At 37.2% G+C, this 15,774-nt stretch overlaps 1 protein-coding gene across 3 annotated transcripts in view; it reads right to left on the reverse strand.

Moving 5' to 3' along the window:
- COPB1 (COPI coat complex subunit beta 1) overlaps positions 1-15,177 on the reverse strand; it is a 42,359-nt gene extending 27,182 nt beyond the window's left edge. Inside the window, exons 1-7 of one of the 3 annotated variants that reach the window (XM_003312926.6) lie at positions 14,975-15,177; positions 14,108-14,255; positions 9,465-9,694; positions 8,914-9,083; positions 5,845-5,959; positions 3,770-3,862; positions 1,636-1,773 (exon numbers count right to left, since the gene is read on the reverse strand). In XM_003312926.6, coding sequence (XP_003312974.1) covers positions 1,636-1,773; positions 3,770-3,862; positions 5,845-5,959; positions 8,914-9,083; positions 9,465-9,694; positions 14,108-14,198 — 837 coding nt within the window. In that variant the 5' untranslated portion in view covers positions 14,199-14,255; positions 14,975-15,177. Of the gene's footprint in view, positions 1-1,635; positions 1,774-3,769; positions 3,863-5,844; positions 5,960-8,913; positions 9,084-9,464; positions 9,695-14,107; positions 14,256-14,870 lie in introns of all 3 variants that reach the window. The other 2 variants (XM_001172089.7, XM_009459983.5) reach the window with 2 other exon arrangements.
- Positions 15,178-15,774: the final 597 nt, after the last annotated feature.

Here is a 15,774-nt window from a genome sequence, read left to right on the forward strand (position 1 = left end):
AAAACAACAACAGAAAAGAACTTTGTACTATGCAATTTTTCTGTAAGTTTAAAATTATTTCAAAATCAAAAATTAAAAAAAGTTCAAGTTTTGGGTAAAGCAGTAAATTCTCCAATTTAAACAATTTGGCTTTTAGAACAGCTCATTCTCTGAATAGATTAGGGGTTGATGATATAGTCTTGATAGAATAAATTAGAGAAAGGGAGAAAGGTAAATACTCTATTATTGAAAACACTCACTAAAACTTAAAATCTACATGTAACATTTTTCTTTTAATTTTTATTTTCTTAGAGACAGGGTCTCACTGTTTCACCTAGGCTGGAGTAATGATAGCTAACTGCAGTCTTGAACTCCTGGGCTCAAGCTATCCTCATGCCTCAGCCTTCAGAATAGCTGGGACTATAAGCACACACCACCATGCCCAGCTAATTCATATTATTTTTTGTCTTTCTCTGTTGCCTTGGCTGGAGTACAGTGGCACCACGATAGCTCACTGCAACCTCGAACTCCTGGCCTCAAACGATCATCCCACCTTGGCCTCCCAAAGTACTGGGACTCCAGGCATGCACCACCACACCTAGCACCAGCTAATTAAAAAAAAAAAGGTTCTGTACAGATAGGGTCTCTCTTTGTTGCCCAGGCTGGTCTCAAACTCCTGGTTTTAAGCAATCCTCCCAGCTTGGCCTCCCAAAATGCTGGGATTTTAGGTGTTAGCCTCTGTGCCCAGCCACACACGTAACTTTTGACTCCCCAAAAACTTAACTACTAATAACCTACTGTTGGCCAGAAGCCTTACCAATGACACAGTTGATTAAAACATGTTTTGTGGCCAGGCGCGGTGGCTCACGCCTGTAATCCCAGCATTTTGGGAAGCCGAGGTTAGCGGATCACTTGAGGTCAGGAGTTCAAGACCAGCCTGGCCAACATGGTGAAACTCCATCTCTACTAAAAATACAAAAAATTAGCTGGGCATAGCGGTGGGCACCTGTAATCCCAGCTACTCGGGAAGCTGAGGCAGGAGAATTGCTTGAACCCAGGAGGTGGAGGATGCAGTGAGCCAAGATTGCCCCACTCCAGCCTGGGTGACAAAGCAATACCTTGTCTCAAAACAAAACAAAACAACAACCCATATTTTGTATGTTAAATGTATTATATAATGTATTCTTATAAAGTAAGCTAGAAAAAAGAAAATGTTAAGAAAAGCATAAGGAAAATATTTACTACTCATTAAGAGGAAGTAGATCATCATAAAGGTCTTCATCCCCAACCTCTTTACACTGAGTAGGCTGAGGAGGAGGAGGAGGAGGAAGAGGAAGAGGGATTAGTCTTGCTGTCTCAGGAGTAGCAGAGGTAGAAAAAAAGTCCATGTATAAGTGGACCTGCGCAGTTCGAACCTGTGTTGTCAGAGGTTAACTGTACTGTCATTCTCTGTCTGTATCTATGTATGTGTGTATGAAAGCAGGAAGGAAGAAAAGAAGGAAGGTTGAACAATGTAAGGCATCAAATAATTTTATAAATTTGTAGTTATTCTCTCTGTGCCATGTAACCACATAGTGAATTGAAATGTCACTAAATCATGAGTGCTAAGACAGAAAATCTATCATCTAATCTGGCCCCAAAGGAAATACACAGTACCTTGATTGCAGTTGGTGCACTAGAGAGTGTCACTAATGTCCCAGCAGCTTCATATTTTACGGCAGGGCTGGATGACTGTAATAAGTTATAGATGCAGCGAATAAAACGAGCTCTTTCTGATGGATTAGCATGACAGACCTGGAGAAGAAAACATTAACATTTCAACCGATTTCAGGAACGCTTGTTTTCAAATGGAGTTTTTTCATGAATGTCAGCTTATGGGATGCTAGTTTTCTCAATATGAAAGCTAAGAACAGTCTTATGAGGACATATGAAAATATCAGCCAAAATGGGATGAGACACTATGACACAACATCGGTAATTTCAGAAAGAAGCAAGTTAGAGGCCAACAAAAACATAGATAAGAAATGGCTTTACTAGATAGGATGGTGTGAACAAAATAATTTTTACAGCTGTGCACTTATTTATTCATCCCATCATAATTTATATTTTTACTGTTTCGTAAAAGGTTTTCTGATGACTTAAAATGTGTATGCTATACACAAGTGAAAGAGAAAAAGAAAATGTAAAGTAACAAAAGTAAGGACACATTAACCCAGTACACTAATATGGGTACTGTCACAGGATATTAAATTTGGTCCTAAATGTTTATTCTGGATGCCAAAGGGAAACATGACGGATGATATAAATCTCAATAGCTAATAAAAGGAAAATACCAGTTTTTCAAGCAAGAAAGATAACACATTTTTCCCAAGTACTACTACTTATTATTTGAGACTATATTCAACATTGGAGAGAAAACTAAAAATTTCTATCCCATTCTAAATGTATCCTGATACCTTTACTTGTATAGCAAATATCCCTTATTTTTTCTCTTTTGAAGTCAGTATTTGTAGTAGATTTTCCTAAAATATATATAGTCAAAACTCTATTACATGGACATGACTTAAAAGTTATTTCCTTTTACTATAACATGGACCCTACTTAACAAGTCATTAGATAGCAGGGAACCACTAATTTTGAGAACCTCAGTGTCATCCTAAACTATACACATGAATTAAAAAGAACTATAGGCTGGACATGGTGGCTCACGCCTGTAATCTCAGCACTTTGGGAGGCCAAGGTGGGCAGATCACGAGGTCAGGAGTTTGGGACCAGCCTGGCCAACATGGTGAAACCCCGTCTCTACTAAAAATACAAAAATTAGCTGGATACGGTGGCGTGCACCTGTAATCCCAGCTACTCAGGAGGCTGAGGCAGGAGAATCGCTTGAGCCCAGGAGGTAGAGGCAGCAGTGAGCCGCGATCGCACCACTGCACTCCAGCCTGGGCAATAGAGTGAGACTCTGCCCAAAAAAAACAAAAAACAAAACAAAACAAAAAAACCAAAAAAAACTGTACAGTAAGTCTTGGTTTCATCTTAAATTCCCATTCCAAACTACTGGTACCTTGTGTTAAGAGGAGTCCCTTTCTTACAGAAGCAAGACAGCTATAATCAGTTAGTAATGTCTACCGGTGTTTTGACCATACTATCATATTTAATAAAGCCATCTGGACCTATGTTTTGTTGGCCTCTAATGGTATCAATAGCAAAGTTGGATCTTCTTGTACCTTTTATCAGAACATTAAGATGTAATCAACTCTTTCAAAGGATATATCATAGTAAAGTGTTGCCAATATAGTATTTGATTTAAAAATCCAAAATTCTTAGCTGGTTTTAGATTTCCTGTCAATGGCCTACAATGTCATATTAATGCATTTAAAGTTTTTCTATTCTCTTTTACAAACAGGGAACATAAAAAGTATTTAAGGCTTTTTTGTTTGATTTTAGTCTGATGTATGCTCAAGAAAATCTTGAATTTTATTTTAAAGCCTAATTATAATCTATTCAGTGACTGGGAAGTTCACAATGATTTATGTGCAGCTACACTGGCTCAAGCCATGAATTTTTATCAAAATCTTTATGGAGGTTTAGAAAGGATATAAGCAAGTATTCTACTTGGAAAATACAATAAACCAAAAGTAAAAGAAACAAAGGCTTTAATAGGCTATGCTATAAAATATTTATACTATTAAAATATATTATCCTAGCAATAATTATCCCAGAAAGAAAGTATTTAACCCTGTCTTAAACTGCTGAGTTTATTTTACTCATCATAGATTATCATTCTTACCTTATAAATCAGTTCAACAATAACCAGCTGCAGAATGTCTCCAAATGTTTGAACCTGATCAATGCAAGTACTTAAGTAATCCAAAGCTCGATCCTAAAAAAAATAAGAATATATTTATCATTCTCCACCTCATTCAATAGAAGGACTTAATGCATCTTAAAAAATACACACATTACAACTCAATATAAAACAAATGAGGAGATCAGGGCAAAGAGAAATTAACTGGGAAAAAAATCAAGAATAAAATTAACATATAAAATATAAGACATAAAGTTAAATATATTTTCTGGAAATGAGCCACAAACCTGGGGTCTGATTTTCTAGCAGCTAAACCAAAGAGGGAAAACACTATGTGTTATGGGATTCAGGGTATCCATACAATCAAAACCAGCTGCTTAGGTGTATAGTTATTCCTATTACTGAGACCTAAAAGAAAAATCTCCTATGTGTCCTCATATATTGGACACTGTAATATACAGAACTACAATGCTGAAAACATCTCTCCAGTAAAAGTATCAATAAATTTTATTGGACTATTTCTGATTATGCCCCTCAATGTAGGTTAACAGCATAATGCCAAAAGCATTGGTCAGTAAAACCAATCACACAAGAGGACAAAACACTGCTCATATACGCAGCTTTCTCATAATCTTGTTTAGGAAGACAAAATGACAATATTGAATACCACTCCACGTGCCCATTAACATTGCTACTATCAAAAAAACAATAGCAACAAGTGTTGGCATGGATGTGGAGAAAATGGAACCCTTGTGCACTACTAGTGAGAATGTAAAATGGTAGAGCTGCTGTGCAAAACAGTATGGCACTTCCTAAAATAATTAAAAACAGAATTGCTGTATCTTCAGTAAATCCACTTCTGGGTGTATACCCAAAATAACAGAAAGCAAAGTCTCAAACAGATACGTGTACATCTACGTTCACAATAGCATTATTCCTAATAGCTAAAAGATTGAAGCAACCCAAGTGTCCACCAATGGATGAACAGGTAAACACAATGTAGCATATATTTACAATGGGGTATTATTTAGCCTTAAAAAGGAAAGAAATTCCAACACATGCCGCAACATAAATGAACCTTGAAGACATTAGGCTAAGTAAAATAAGCCAGTCACAAAAGGACAAATACTGTATGATTCCACTTATCCGGAATACTTAATCAAAATCACAGAGACAGCAAGTAGAATGGTGGTTGCCAGGGACTGGGAGGAAGTGGTAATAAGGAGCTATTTTTTAATGGGTACAGAGTTTCAGTTTTGCAAGACAAAAAAAGTTATGAGGATGGAAGATAGTGATGGTTCTACATTATAAATGTATTTAAAATCATTGAACACTTAAAAATGGTTAAGAGGGTAAATTTTTTTGTTATGTGTATGTTACCACAATTTTAAATAACTGGGGGACAATCCATTAAAGGAAGATCGGGGGGGAAAAAAGTAACAGTATCTAGATTTCAGAGGACTGGAAGGCCTCCATATTTTTCAGACTTCATGCATATTATTTCCCATATTTTGGTGATAAATACTGGCTAGAAAATTTCAAGATTAGATGGCATCAAGGTGTACAGAGTAATTGCTAACCAAAAGTAGATCCATGTACTTTAACCACCAGCAGAGCAGGATGTGGAGTTGGCACCCATGTATGAAAGTTGAAGAACCTAAAAGGATACACCTCTACACTGAAGGCCACCCTATTTCCACAGGCATGGCTAAGGATGTATCTATGCAAAGCTACTATTTTTCTCTACTAAACAATTTTAGATCTATACCATCATAGGAAAGAACAGTCATAATAATTTTAATTTTTAAAAACTGTAGGGTGGCTGCTCTAAAATGCCTCTTCAATGTTTAATTGAAAAAAAGAATGTATACATATGCAATATTTTAGAGAAGGGTTAAGAAAAAAATGTATTTTTCTACAAGCTTAAAAATTTCAAAATACACAAACCACATGAACTATAAACAAAATTACTGACTAAAAACATGATTAAGTCTATGTAATACTTTTAATTGTCACTTAAATACAGTAATAAGAGTATTTTTTAAAAAGTACCTCACCTGATCTGCATGAATTAGCATCATAAATGCATTCCTTTTGCAACTTGCATCCTTCTCATTCACCAGAAAATCATGTATCAGTTCAGGAGCATCAGGTATAAGATGTTCAAAATTTCTTTAAATAAAACAGGTAACATCCATATTTAATAAAAGCCTACTTTACTATTTTAGTAACTCTCTGGACAATACCAAAATTAAATTTAATCAAACTTTACAACATACTTTTGCTTTTTTTTTTTTGGAGACCGTGTCTCACTCTGTTGCCTGGGCTGGAGTGCAGTGGTGCGATCTCAGCTCACTGCTGCCTCCACTTCCAGGGTTCAAGCGATTCTCCTGCCTCAGCCTCCCGAGTAGCTGCGATTATAGGTGCCCACCACTATGCCCAGCTAATTTTTTGTATTTTTAGTAGTGGGGTTTCACCATGTTGGCCAGGCTGGTCTTGAACTCCTGACCTCATGATTTGCCCACCTTGGCCTTCAAAGTGCTGGGATTACAGGTGTGAGCCACCATGCCCAGACAAGGCTAGAGTGCAGTGGAGTGATCTCGGCTTACTGCAACCTCCGCCTTCTAGGTCGAGTGATTGTCCTGCCTCAGCCTCCTGAGTATCTGGGACTACAGGCACGTGCCACCATGCCAGGCTAATTTTTGTTATTTTTTTAGTAGAGACAGCATTTTGCCACATTGGCCAGGCTTGTCTCATATTCCTGACCTCAACTGATCCACCCACCTCGGCTTCCCAAAGTGCTGGGATTATAGACATGAACCACCACGCCCGGCCTGCTTTTTGAAACTTCAAATCAATTAGAACTGGGAGAAGGAGCCGGGCGCAGTGGCTCACACCTGTAATCCCAGCACTTTGAGAGGCCCAGGTGGGCGGATCACCTGAGGGAGGGAGTTTGAGACGAGCCTGACCAACATGGAGAAACTCCGTCTCTACTAAAAATACAAAATTAGCCAGGCGTGGTGGCGCATGCCTGTAATCCTAGCTACTTGGGAGGCTGAGGCAGGAGAATTGCTTGAACCTGGGAGGTGGAGGCTGCAGTAAGCTGAGATCGTGCCATTGCACTCGAGCCTGGGCGACAAGAGTGAAACTCTGTCTCAAAAAAAAAAAAAAAAAGGAACTGGTAGAAGGAAACACAAAGTTATACCTTCATCTATTAAATTATCAAATTATACGTTTTCTAGTTCAATACAGAAAAAGCTGATTTATTCAACACACCATCTGTTAACCAATGTCTCTAATAACTGTTGTGCATACATTTTAAGCATATCAATATATTAAGAATTACATTAAGAGGAAAAACATAGTCCCTTGAATTTTATTAGTTGTGTACTATTTACTTACTGACTTGCCTCTTCTTTTGGAAATTTAGAAATATTAGTACAGAGAAGAGTGAACACTAGCTTAATAAAATCCATCACCTTGCTTCAACAATTATAATTCATAGCTAGTTTTGTTTCATCTATATCCTTGCCAAATTTACCTCTTGCCATATTATTTTGAAGCAAATCACAGGCAATGTATCCTTTCTTCTGTAAATATATTGATAGGTTTCTCTAAAATCAAGGACTCTTTACTTGTAAAACTAATTATTCATCATCACACCTCACAAAATTAATAATTTCCTAATATCAAGACATAGTGTTCAAATTTCCAATTGTCCTATAAATGGCCTAATTTTTCTATGTGCACTATAGTTTAAATTCTGAAATTTGTGTAGTCTGTATGGTAACATTAAAGGAACTCACCCTACATTATTATTATTATTATTATTATTATTATTTTTTGAGATGGAGTTTTGCTTTTGTTGCCCAGGCTAGAGTGCCATAGCGCGATCTTGGTTCATCGCAACCTCTGCCTCCCAGGTTCGAGCAATTCTTCTGCTTCAGCCTCCTGAGTAGCTAGGACTACAGGCATGTGCCACCACGCCCAGCTAATTTTGTATTTTTAGTAGAGACGGGGTTTCTCCATGTTGGTCAGGCTGGTCTCGAACTCCCGACCTCAGGTTATCGGCCCGCCTCGGCCTCCCAAAGTGCTGGGATTACAGGCATGAGCCACCACGCCTGGCTCATCTACATTATTAACCAGAATACCACTTTCCTTAATGGATAAAATCTAACAGTAAGATAACTATGAAATTATATCTTAACCAACAAATCTACTAAAGTACAAAGATGCTTATAAAAATTACATTGTAGTCCTTAATAAATTGATACCTGTGACTGTAAAAACTGAGCATTCTAGCTTCATCTAACTGGTTCCTTAAATTGGTTTAAAAATCCAAAATCTCAGCCAGGTGTGGTAGCCCGCACCTACAATCCCAGCACTTTGGGAGGCCAAGGCGAGTGGAACACTTGAGGTCAGGAGTTCGAGACCAGCCTGGCCAACATGGTGAAACCCCATATCTACTAAAAATACAAAAATTGGCTGGGCGTGGTGGTGGGTGCCTGTAATCCCAGCTACTTGGGAGGCTGAGGCAGGAGAATCACTTGAACCCGGGAGGCGGAGGTTGTTGCGAGCTGAGATCGCGCCACTGTGCTCCAACCTGGGCAACGAGAGTGGAACTCCATCTCAAAACAAAACAAAAACAAATAAAAATTCAAAATCTTCAGCTTTCTAAGAATTGGACTCAGTTATAACTGTAGCCCTTCTCATTTAAAAAGTTCCTTCCTCAAAGCTTCTGACAGTAAAAAGACCGACATTCCACAAAACGAATTCTAAAACAAGGTCCAAAGTTAAAAGCCTATAGAGGCTAAGCAAGTGAACATATAAAGTGGCTTGGAGTAATACGGTTGAGAATGACAAGCACTGTCATAAACTGTAAAGTATATAACTTATTTAAAGGGGGTTACTGTTATACAAGTTCAGCAGAATGTTGTCATGTGGAAGCTAGGAACAGCGCTGCCAGATCTTTTGACTTTTCAATGTTCATAATAAAAAATACAGTGCTGGCCATACAAAATATATCTTCAAGCTATATTCAGTCTGCAAGCAACCACTTTGGAACCACTAGTCTAAAAGACTAAACAGTACTCACAGAATGAAGCCAAAGCAGTATCTTTATTTACCTATAGATGGTATAGATGGCCAAAACAGCATTTCTTCTAACATAGCTGTGTCGATGCTCCAAACATGCACGAATAGCTGGCATTAAAGGTTCTAGCAATTCTGCTTCTTTCAATTTGCAAAGAAAACGAAGAGTAGATCCTCGAATAAATTCATTAGGATGTTGAAGATCCTGATATAAAAATTAAAATATGAAATGCTGAGTTTCAGCTTTTTACAAAAAGAAAATTTTAATGCAAAACTTTCCAATGAAAAAAAAATACGTTTGAGAAAAGACCTAGATTACCGACAATTTCCATCATATTCTTATATCAATGTCTTATATGTCTTATATGTGTGTCACTGTTTTTTAATTAATATATACACATAAAATGCATAGAAAATGTCTGAAAAGTGACAATAAAACTTTTAAAAATAACTCTTTTACAATTCCAAATCTCTACAACTTACATCTTATCAAAGACTCAATTTTAACAATTAAAATACAGCCCATTCTACCAATTTTACATTTAAATTCAAAGCAATATTCAGAAATAATTATGATTTGGTTTACCTTTCTGTATGCATCACATACAAGGATCATCTCATGTAAAAGTCTCCCATCCAGAGTTGTTTTAGGAACAATTTCCCAAAATACCAGAAGTAATTTCTTGATAGTGTGATCCTGAAGAGGTAGCACAAAACGAATGATGGTCATCAGAAGTCCAGGAAGCTTTTCACCATTCAGAATCATAATGATTACTTTCTTCAAAGCTTCAGTCTTTGACTTTACATCTCCTTTTTCTGAATCAAAAATTTTTTAAAAAAAAGCACAATTATTTCAAAAGAAAATTCATCACATAAATTTAAAAGCAATTAACAAAATAAAATGTACCTTCTTACTTCAGTATCAGCAATGGTAATAAAAGTACAAACCCAAGTGACAAGGGTTCTCCACCTGGTTCTCCACCAAATAAGCTGTCTTTGCTCAAGTCATTTATCTCTGGAAATCAGACTCTTTATATATAATATGAAGGCACTGGATTAGATTTCTGGTTCCTAACCAATTGAGTTAATGCAGGCTCCATGAATCTACAGTCATACCAAGTAAACGTGTTTCAAAACACATATAGCTATTTTTCAAAATGTAAATACATACTATTAATTGATTTTGAATTCAAAACAGCTTTTAGCTATTTGTGTGCATTTTAACAAAGTTAAAACTACTATTATGGGAGGATAAATATGTAACTTTTTTAACATTAGAAAGAGAAACGTCATACTCAAAAAGGCTGAAAACTAAAGTAGTGGATTATTTCTAAAATCTCATCATAGTTCTGCAGGCAGGCTGTAAAACTTTAGAATCTTTCTTAAGATATCATCTGGAAAACTGGGAGGTAATTCAGATGTTCTAGATTAGTAGTCATTATTTAGAATTAAGGATGACACATTTAAGATAAAATGCTAGTTTACTGTTATTTAGCCTAAAAACTCTGCAACATAAAGTATTTTACGCAAAACTATCTAAAATTTCACACCATTATCATTGCATACTGAAGAATTTTTAGTACTAAAAATCTTCTGGATCCAAAACTCAAAGGCAGAGAAGTATGTAGTAGCACACTGTACTACAACTGTTTAGATCATCAAAATAAATGAATTATCTTGGGAAGGGGAGAACAAAGAATGATTACAAGTCTTCAATAATCTTAGGGCCATTATGAGGAAAAGAACTACAACTAATGGGTAGTAGTTACCGGGAACCAGATTTGGGCCTAAATATGAGAAATACATTTCTAATGATTAGAGCTAAGCGGCTATGAAACAGAGTTCTGAGGGTCAGATGCGGTGGTTCATCTGGCCCACAGAACTCTTCATTTAATAGCCACTTAAAATTTTTGTATTTTTACTAGAGATGGGGTTTCACCATGTTGGCCACGCTGGTCTCGAACTCCTGAAGTCAAGTGATCCACCTGCCTCAGCTTCCCAAAGTGCTGGGATTACAGGCATGAGCCACCATGCCTAGTCTCAACTCTTCTCAATGGCAAAAATATACATTAAACTGGAGAGTATGTATTTATTTATTGGTTGGAGGAAGGTAGCTAAGGCAGCTTCAATTAAGACTAGGGCATTGTTCCAACTAAGGGCAGATTTTATTCTTTACCTTCCTAGCTATAACCTTAAGTATCCTGAGGATCTAATAATGAAAATTTTTAAATTATGAGGAAAAACACTAATGAATGTATTCACTATTTTGCATTCAACTATCCTACATGAACATGAAAAGAGCGAAATATATGTGGCTTATGTATATAATGGTATCATTTTAAATGTCATAAAACTGGGTTTCTTTTCCCTTCTTTAAAAATAGACCTCAATAGAAACCTAGTATTAAGTAACCTAGAATCAGGAGGTATTCCATTACTGCTGATTAAGAAGTGGGAAATAGGCAAGTAAAATATTAAGTTTCTTTTCAAACTGCAAACTATCTTCTAAAAGATCCTTTCTATATTTGAAGCATAATTTTCACTCTGCTCTGTTTAAACAATATTTATCAGTTTAAGTTGTATTTATTTTTAGCAGTTCAATTAAACAAGAATCATTACTTTGGAAAGCATATTAATTACAAATTTTTTTTTTCTTGACAGAATCACTCACAAAAAGGAGACACGGTATACATTTTTAAAATTCAGAAATATGATAAATTTAGTAAAGTTCCAGGACACAAAATCAACATACAAAAATCAGTAGCATTTGTATATGCCAACAGTGAACAATCTGAAAAAGAAATTGAAGAAGTAATCTAATCCCATTTACAATACCCACAGATAAAATCAGATACCTAGGAATTAATTTAACCAAATAAATGAAAGATTTCTACAATGAAAACTATAAATACTGATGAAAGAAATTGAAGAGAACATCAACAAATGGAAAGATATTCCATGATCATGGATTAGAAGAATCAGTATTGTTAAAATGTCCATACCACCCAAAGCAATCTAGAGTCAATGCAATTCCTATCAAAATACCAATGACATTCTTCACAGAAAAAAAAAAAAAAATCCTAAAATTTATATGGAACCACAAAAGACCCAGAATAGCCAAAGCTATCCTAAGCAAAAAGAACAAAACTGAAGGAATCACATTACTTGACATCAAATTATCCTACATAGCTACAGTAACCAAAACAGCATGGTACTGGCATAAAAACAGACATAAAGACCCATGGAAAATAATAGAACCAAGAAACAAATCCATACACCTACAGTGAACTCATTTTGACAAAGGCGCCAAGAACATACATTGGAGAAAAGACAGTCCCTTCAATAAATGGTGCTTGGAAAACTATGTGCAGAAGAATGAAACTTGTCCCCCATCTCTCAACTTACACAAAAATAAAATCAAAATGGATTAAAGGCTTAAATCTAAGACTTTAAACTATGAAACTACTACAAGAAAATATTGGGAAAAATCTCCAGGACGCTGGTCTGGCCAAAAATTTCTTGAATAATATGCCACAGGTACAGGCAACCAAAGCAAAAACGGACAATTGGGATCATATCAAGTTAAAAAGCTTCCGCGCAGCAAAGGAAACAATCGACATACGTGATGAGACAACCCACAGAATGGGAGAAAATATGTGCTGACTACCTATCATCTCACAAGGGATTAATAACCAGATATGTAAGGAGCTCAAACAACTCTACAGGAAAAAAAAAAAAATCTCATAATCTGATTTAAAAATGGGCAAAAGATTTGAACAGACATTTCACAAAGACATACAATTGGCAAACAGGCATATGAAAAGGTGCTCAACATCACTGATCATCAGAGAAATGCATATCAAAACTACAATGAGATATCATCTCACCCCAGTTAAAATGGCTTTTATCCAAAAGACAAGCAAAAACAAATGCTGGAGAGGATGTGGAGAAAAGGGAACCCTCGTACACTGTTGGTGGGAATGTAAACTAGTACACCCACTATGGAGAACAGTTTGGAGGGTCCTCAAAAAACTAAAAACAGAGGTACCATACGATTCAGCAATCCGACTACTGGGTATATATCCAAAAGAAAGGAAATGAGTACATCAAAGAGATATCTGGACTCCTATGTTTGTTGCAGCACTGTTTACAACAGTCAAAACTTGAAAGCAACCTAAGTGTCCACCAACAGATAAATGTATAAAGAAAACGTGGTACATATACACAATGGAGTACTATTCAGCCATAAAAAAAGAATGAGATCTTGTCATTTGCAAAAATATGGATGGAACTGGAGGTCATTATGTTACATGAAATAAGTCAGGCATAGAAAGACAAACTTCACATGTTCTCACTTATTTGTGGAAGCTAAAAATCAAAACAAACTCATGGAGATAGAGTAAAAGGATGGTTATCAGAGGTGGGAAGGGTAGTGGGAGGGAAGTGGAGATGGTTAATGGGTACAGAAAAAATGAGTTAGACCCGATATTTGATAGCACACAGGGTAACTACAGTCAATAATAATTTAATTGGACATTTAAAAATAACTGAAAGTGTAACTGGATTGTTTGTCACACAGAAGACAAATGCTTGAAGGGATGGATACTCCATTTTTCCATGATGTGATAATTATGTATTGCATGCCTGTATCAAAGCATTTCATGTACCCCATAAATATATACATCTACTGTGTACCCACAAAAATTAAACATTAAAAAAAGTTCAGAAATATAGTTGTTTTCTTATTTGCAAAAATGCATAAAAAATGAAAAGGTAAACTTTTCTGGAAAATACATGTTTATTCCAGTGTTCACCTAATTGTTTGGGTGGGTAATCCAAAGAACAAAGTTCTTTTGGTTTTACAAGCTAAGTAACATGAAGTTAAGTGCACGATGGAATTAAGATATTCCAATACACATCCTCAACCTGTTGCCTAGAGAAAATAATCAGCTACATTAATATATTGAAGTCTACAAAAATTATGACATTTTGAGGAATATCTAAACTATTACAATTTCTTTAGGTTTACTAAGATAAACTGAGATGTTCTATTTCAAACAACCAATATTTAAAGAAGTTCGCATTTTTAATAAAAGGTCTATTGAAGAGATCCTAGAGAAACTTTAGACAAAAATTAAGCATTTCTAATTATAAAGGAATATGAAATATGAGTTTTTTATTTTCGTTTTTTCTTTTTTCATTTCATTCTCAAAATAATATCGAAGTTTACCTAGATCATTTTTTAAGCTAATTTCAGATGGTGGTTCTGAATCCATTGGCACGTTAATTAACGTGTAGCATACGTTCTCAGCCGCCGTCATGGTTTCTGGTTATATTATAACCAATCCTTGACACAAGATTTAAGGATGCCAGAAAATCTAGAAAAATAAACACAGATATATCATTACAAATTTAAAAAAAACCCCACAAACAAGTACCTATAGTGACCTTTTAAAGTATTAGAAAGGGCAGGTCAATCTATATCGTGTTCCCATAAAAATAAATTCTAGCAAAAACCACACTATCAGCTCCGGCATAAGGTATACTATCTATCACTCCCTCATCGCATCCCGGTCCAGTGTTTGAGAATGCTGTATAGCCGAATGAAGGCCCACAGAACAGTGACAGTCCCCCCAGCCACACCCCACAATGTTATGGACCGTATGGTTTTTACACAACACCCAATCTGCATGCTCAAGTTAAGAGACCTTGTGCCTGAATACTCTGCCAAAACCCTAAAGCGCTTTATCACGGTCCTTGGTGGGTTCCGACTCTATGTCCGCGGGTCCCTTAATCAACGCGCTGCACCCCCACCTCGCCCCATCCGCTTCCTCCTCCCCTTACTCCAGCAAAGCAGCCCTGGGCCTGAAAGGGTACGCCTAGGGGTCTTGGGAGGGAAAAGACCCCCGGCCAATACAAAGGACGGGATGGAACGTCCGACCCGGAGCTTCCTAGCCCTCCGCCCCCACCCCCACCCGCACCCCCACCCGTACCCCCACCCGGTCCCTTCTGCCAGGCCCAGACGCAAGCGGCCTAGTCGCTCCCCTTCCGCATCTTCCAGCTAGAAAGCCAGTTCTTCCGACTCTGCCCGACCCACCACGCCTCTGGGACTGTGGGCTTGTGGCCCACTACCAGGCTCCGAGGGGCAGTGGTTTGGTGCAGCCGCGGATCCGTCTACTCCAGCTACGAACCGCAGCAGCGGCGGCGGCGGCGGCGGCTCCAGAGTCCTTGGCTGACGTGGAAGTGGGTGGGGTAACAACCGAAGCCACAGCCACCTAGCACCTACGGCGACTCAGAGAGGACATGCTTTCTTTGTGCAGCGCTTGCGCGCTACAAGTATATCCTATTTTCTTCCTCTTCTCTTGTCCAGGGTTTGATTAGGCCGCAAAGCAATAAAACCACGTATTTTCTAGTTTTCCCTGCAAGCCAAGCTCTGAGTTAAGCACTATGCTAATTTAAACGCTAACTGGAAATCGTTCCTTCTTCAGGAACAGTCAAGGGGAGAAAGTGCTTGGAGAGAGGGAAACTTTTACAGGGCTCTGTTCCCGTGAAAAAGAGCTCTGGACTAGAAAGTGGAAACCCAGTAATCCTTTTTCTTGCCCACACCCTAATAAACTGGGAAAGTAACTAATACTATTGGGAAGGTAATTCAGTTATTTTATTAATGATCACTAGATTAAAATCCATTTCAGTTCTTAACATCGCTAGTAGTTTGAATCTGCCTCTCTGCAGGTAGGGCTGGAGTTATTTGAAAATCCAAAGTCACATTGGTATAATTTCTGCTTTTTATTTAATAATGGCCTCTTTCCGTGATCCTTTCTGAGCACCCAGTAGATTAGAAAAAATTTTTATGCATAAAGGGAGACAGTCACTGTTTTAAAGGATTTTACGTATCTC

The sequence above is a fragment of the Pan troglodytes genome, chromosome 9 (genome assembly GCF_028858775.2).
Source record: "Pan troglodytes isolate AG18354 chromosome 9, NHGRI_mPanTro3-v2.0_pri, whole genome shotgun sequence".
NCBI lineage: Eukaryota > Metazoa > Chordata > Mammalia > Primates > Hominidae > Pan > Pan troglodytes.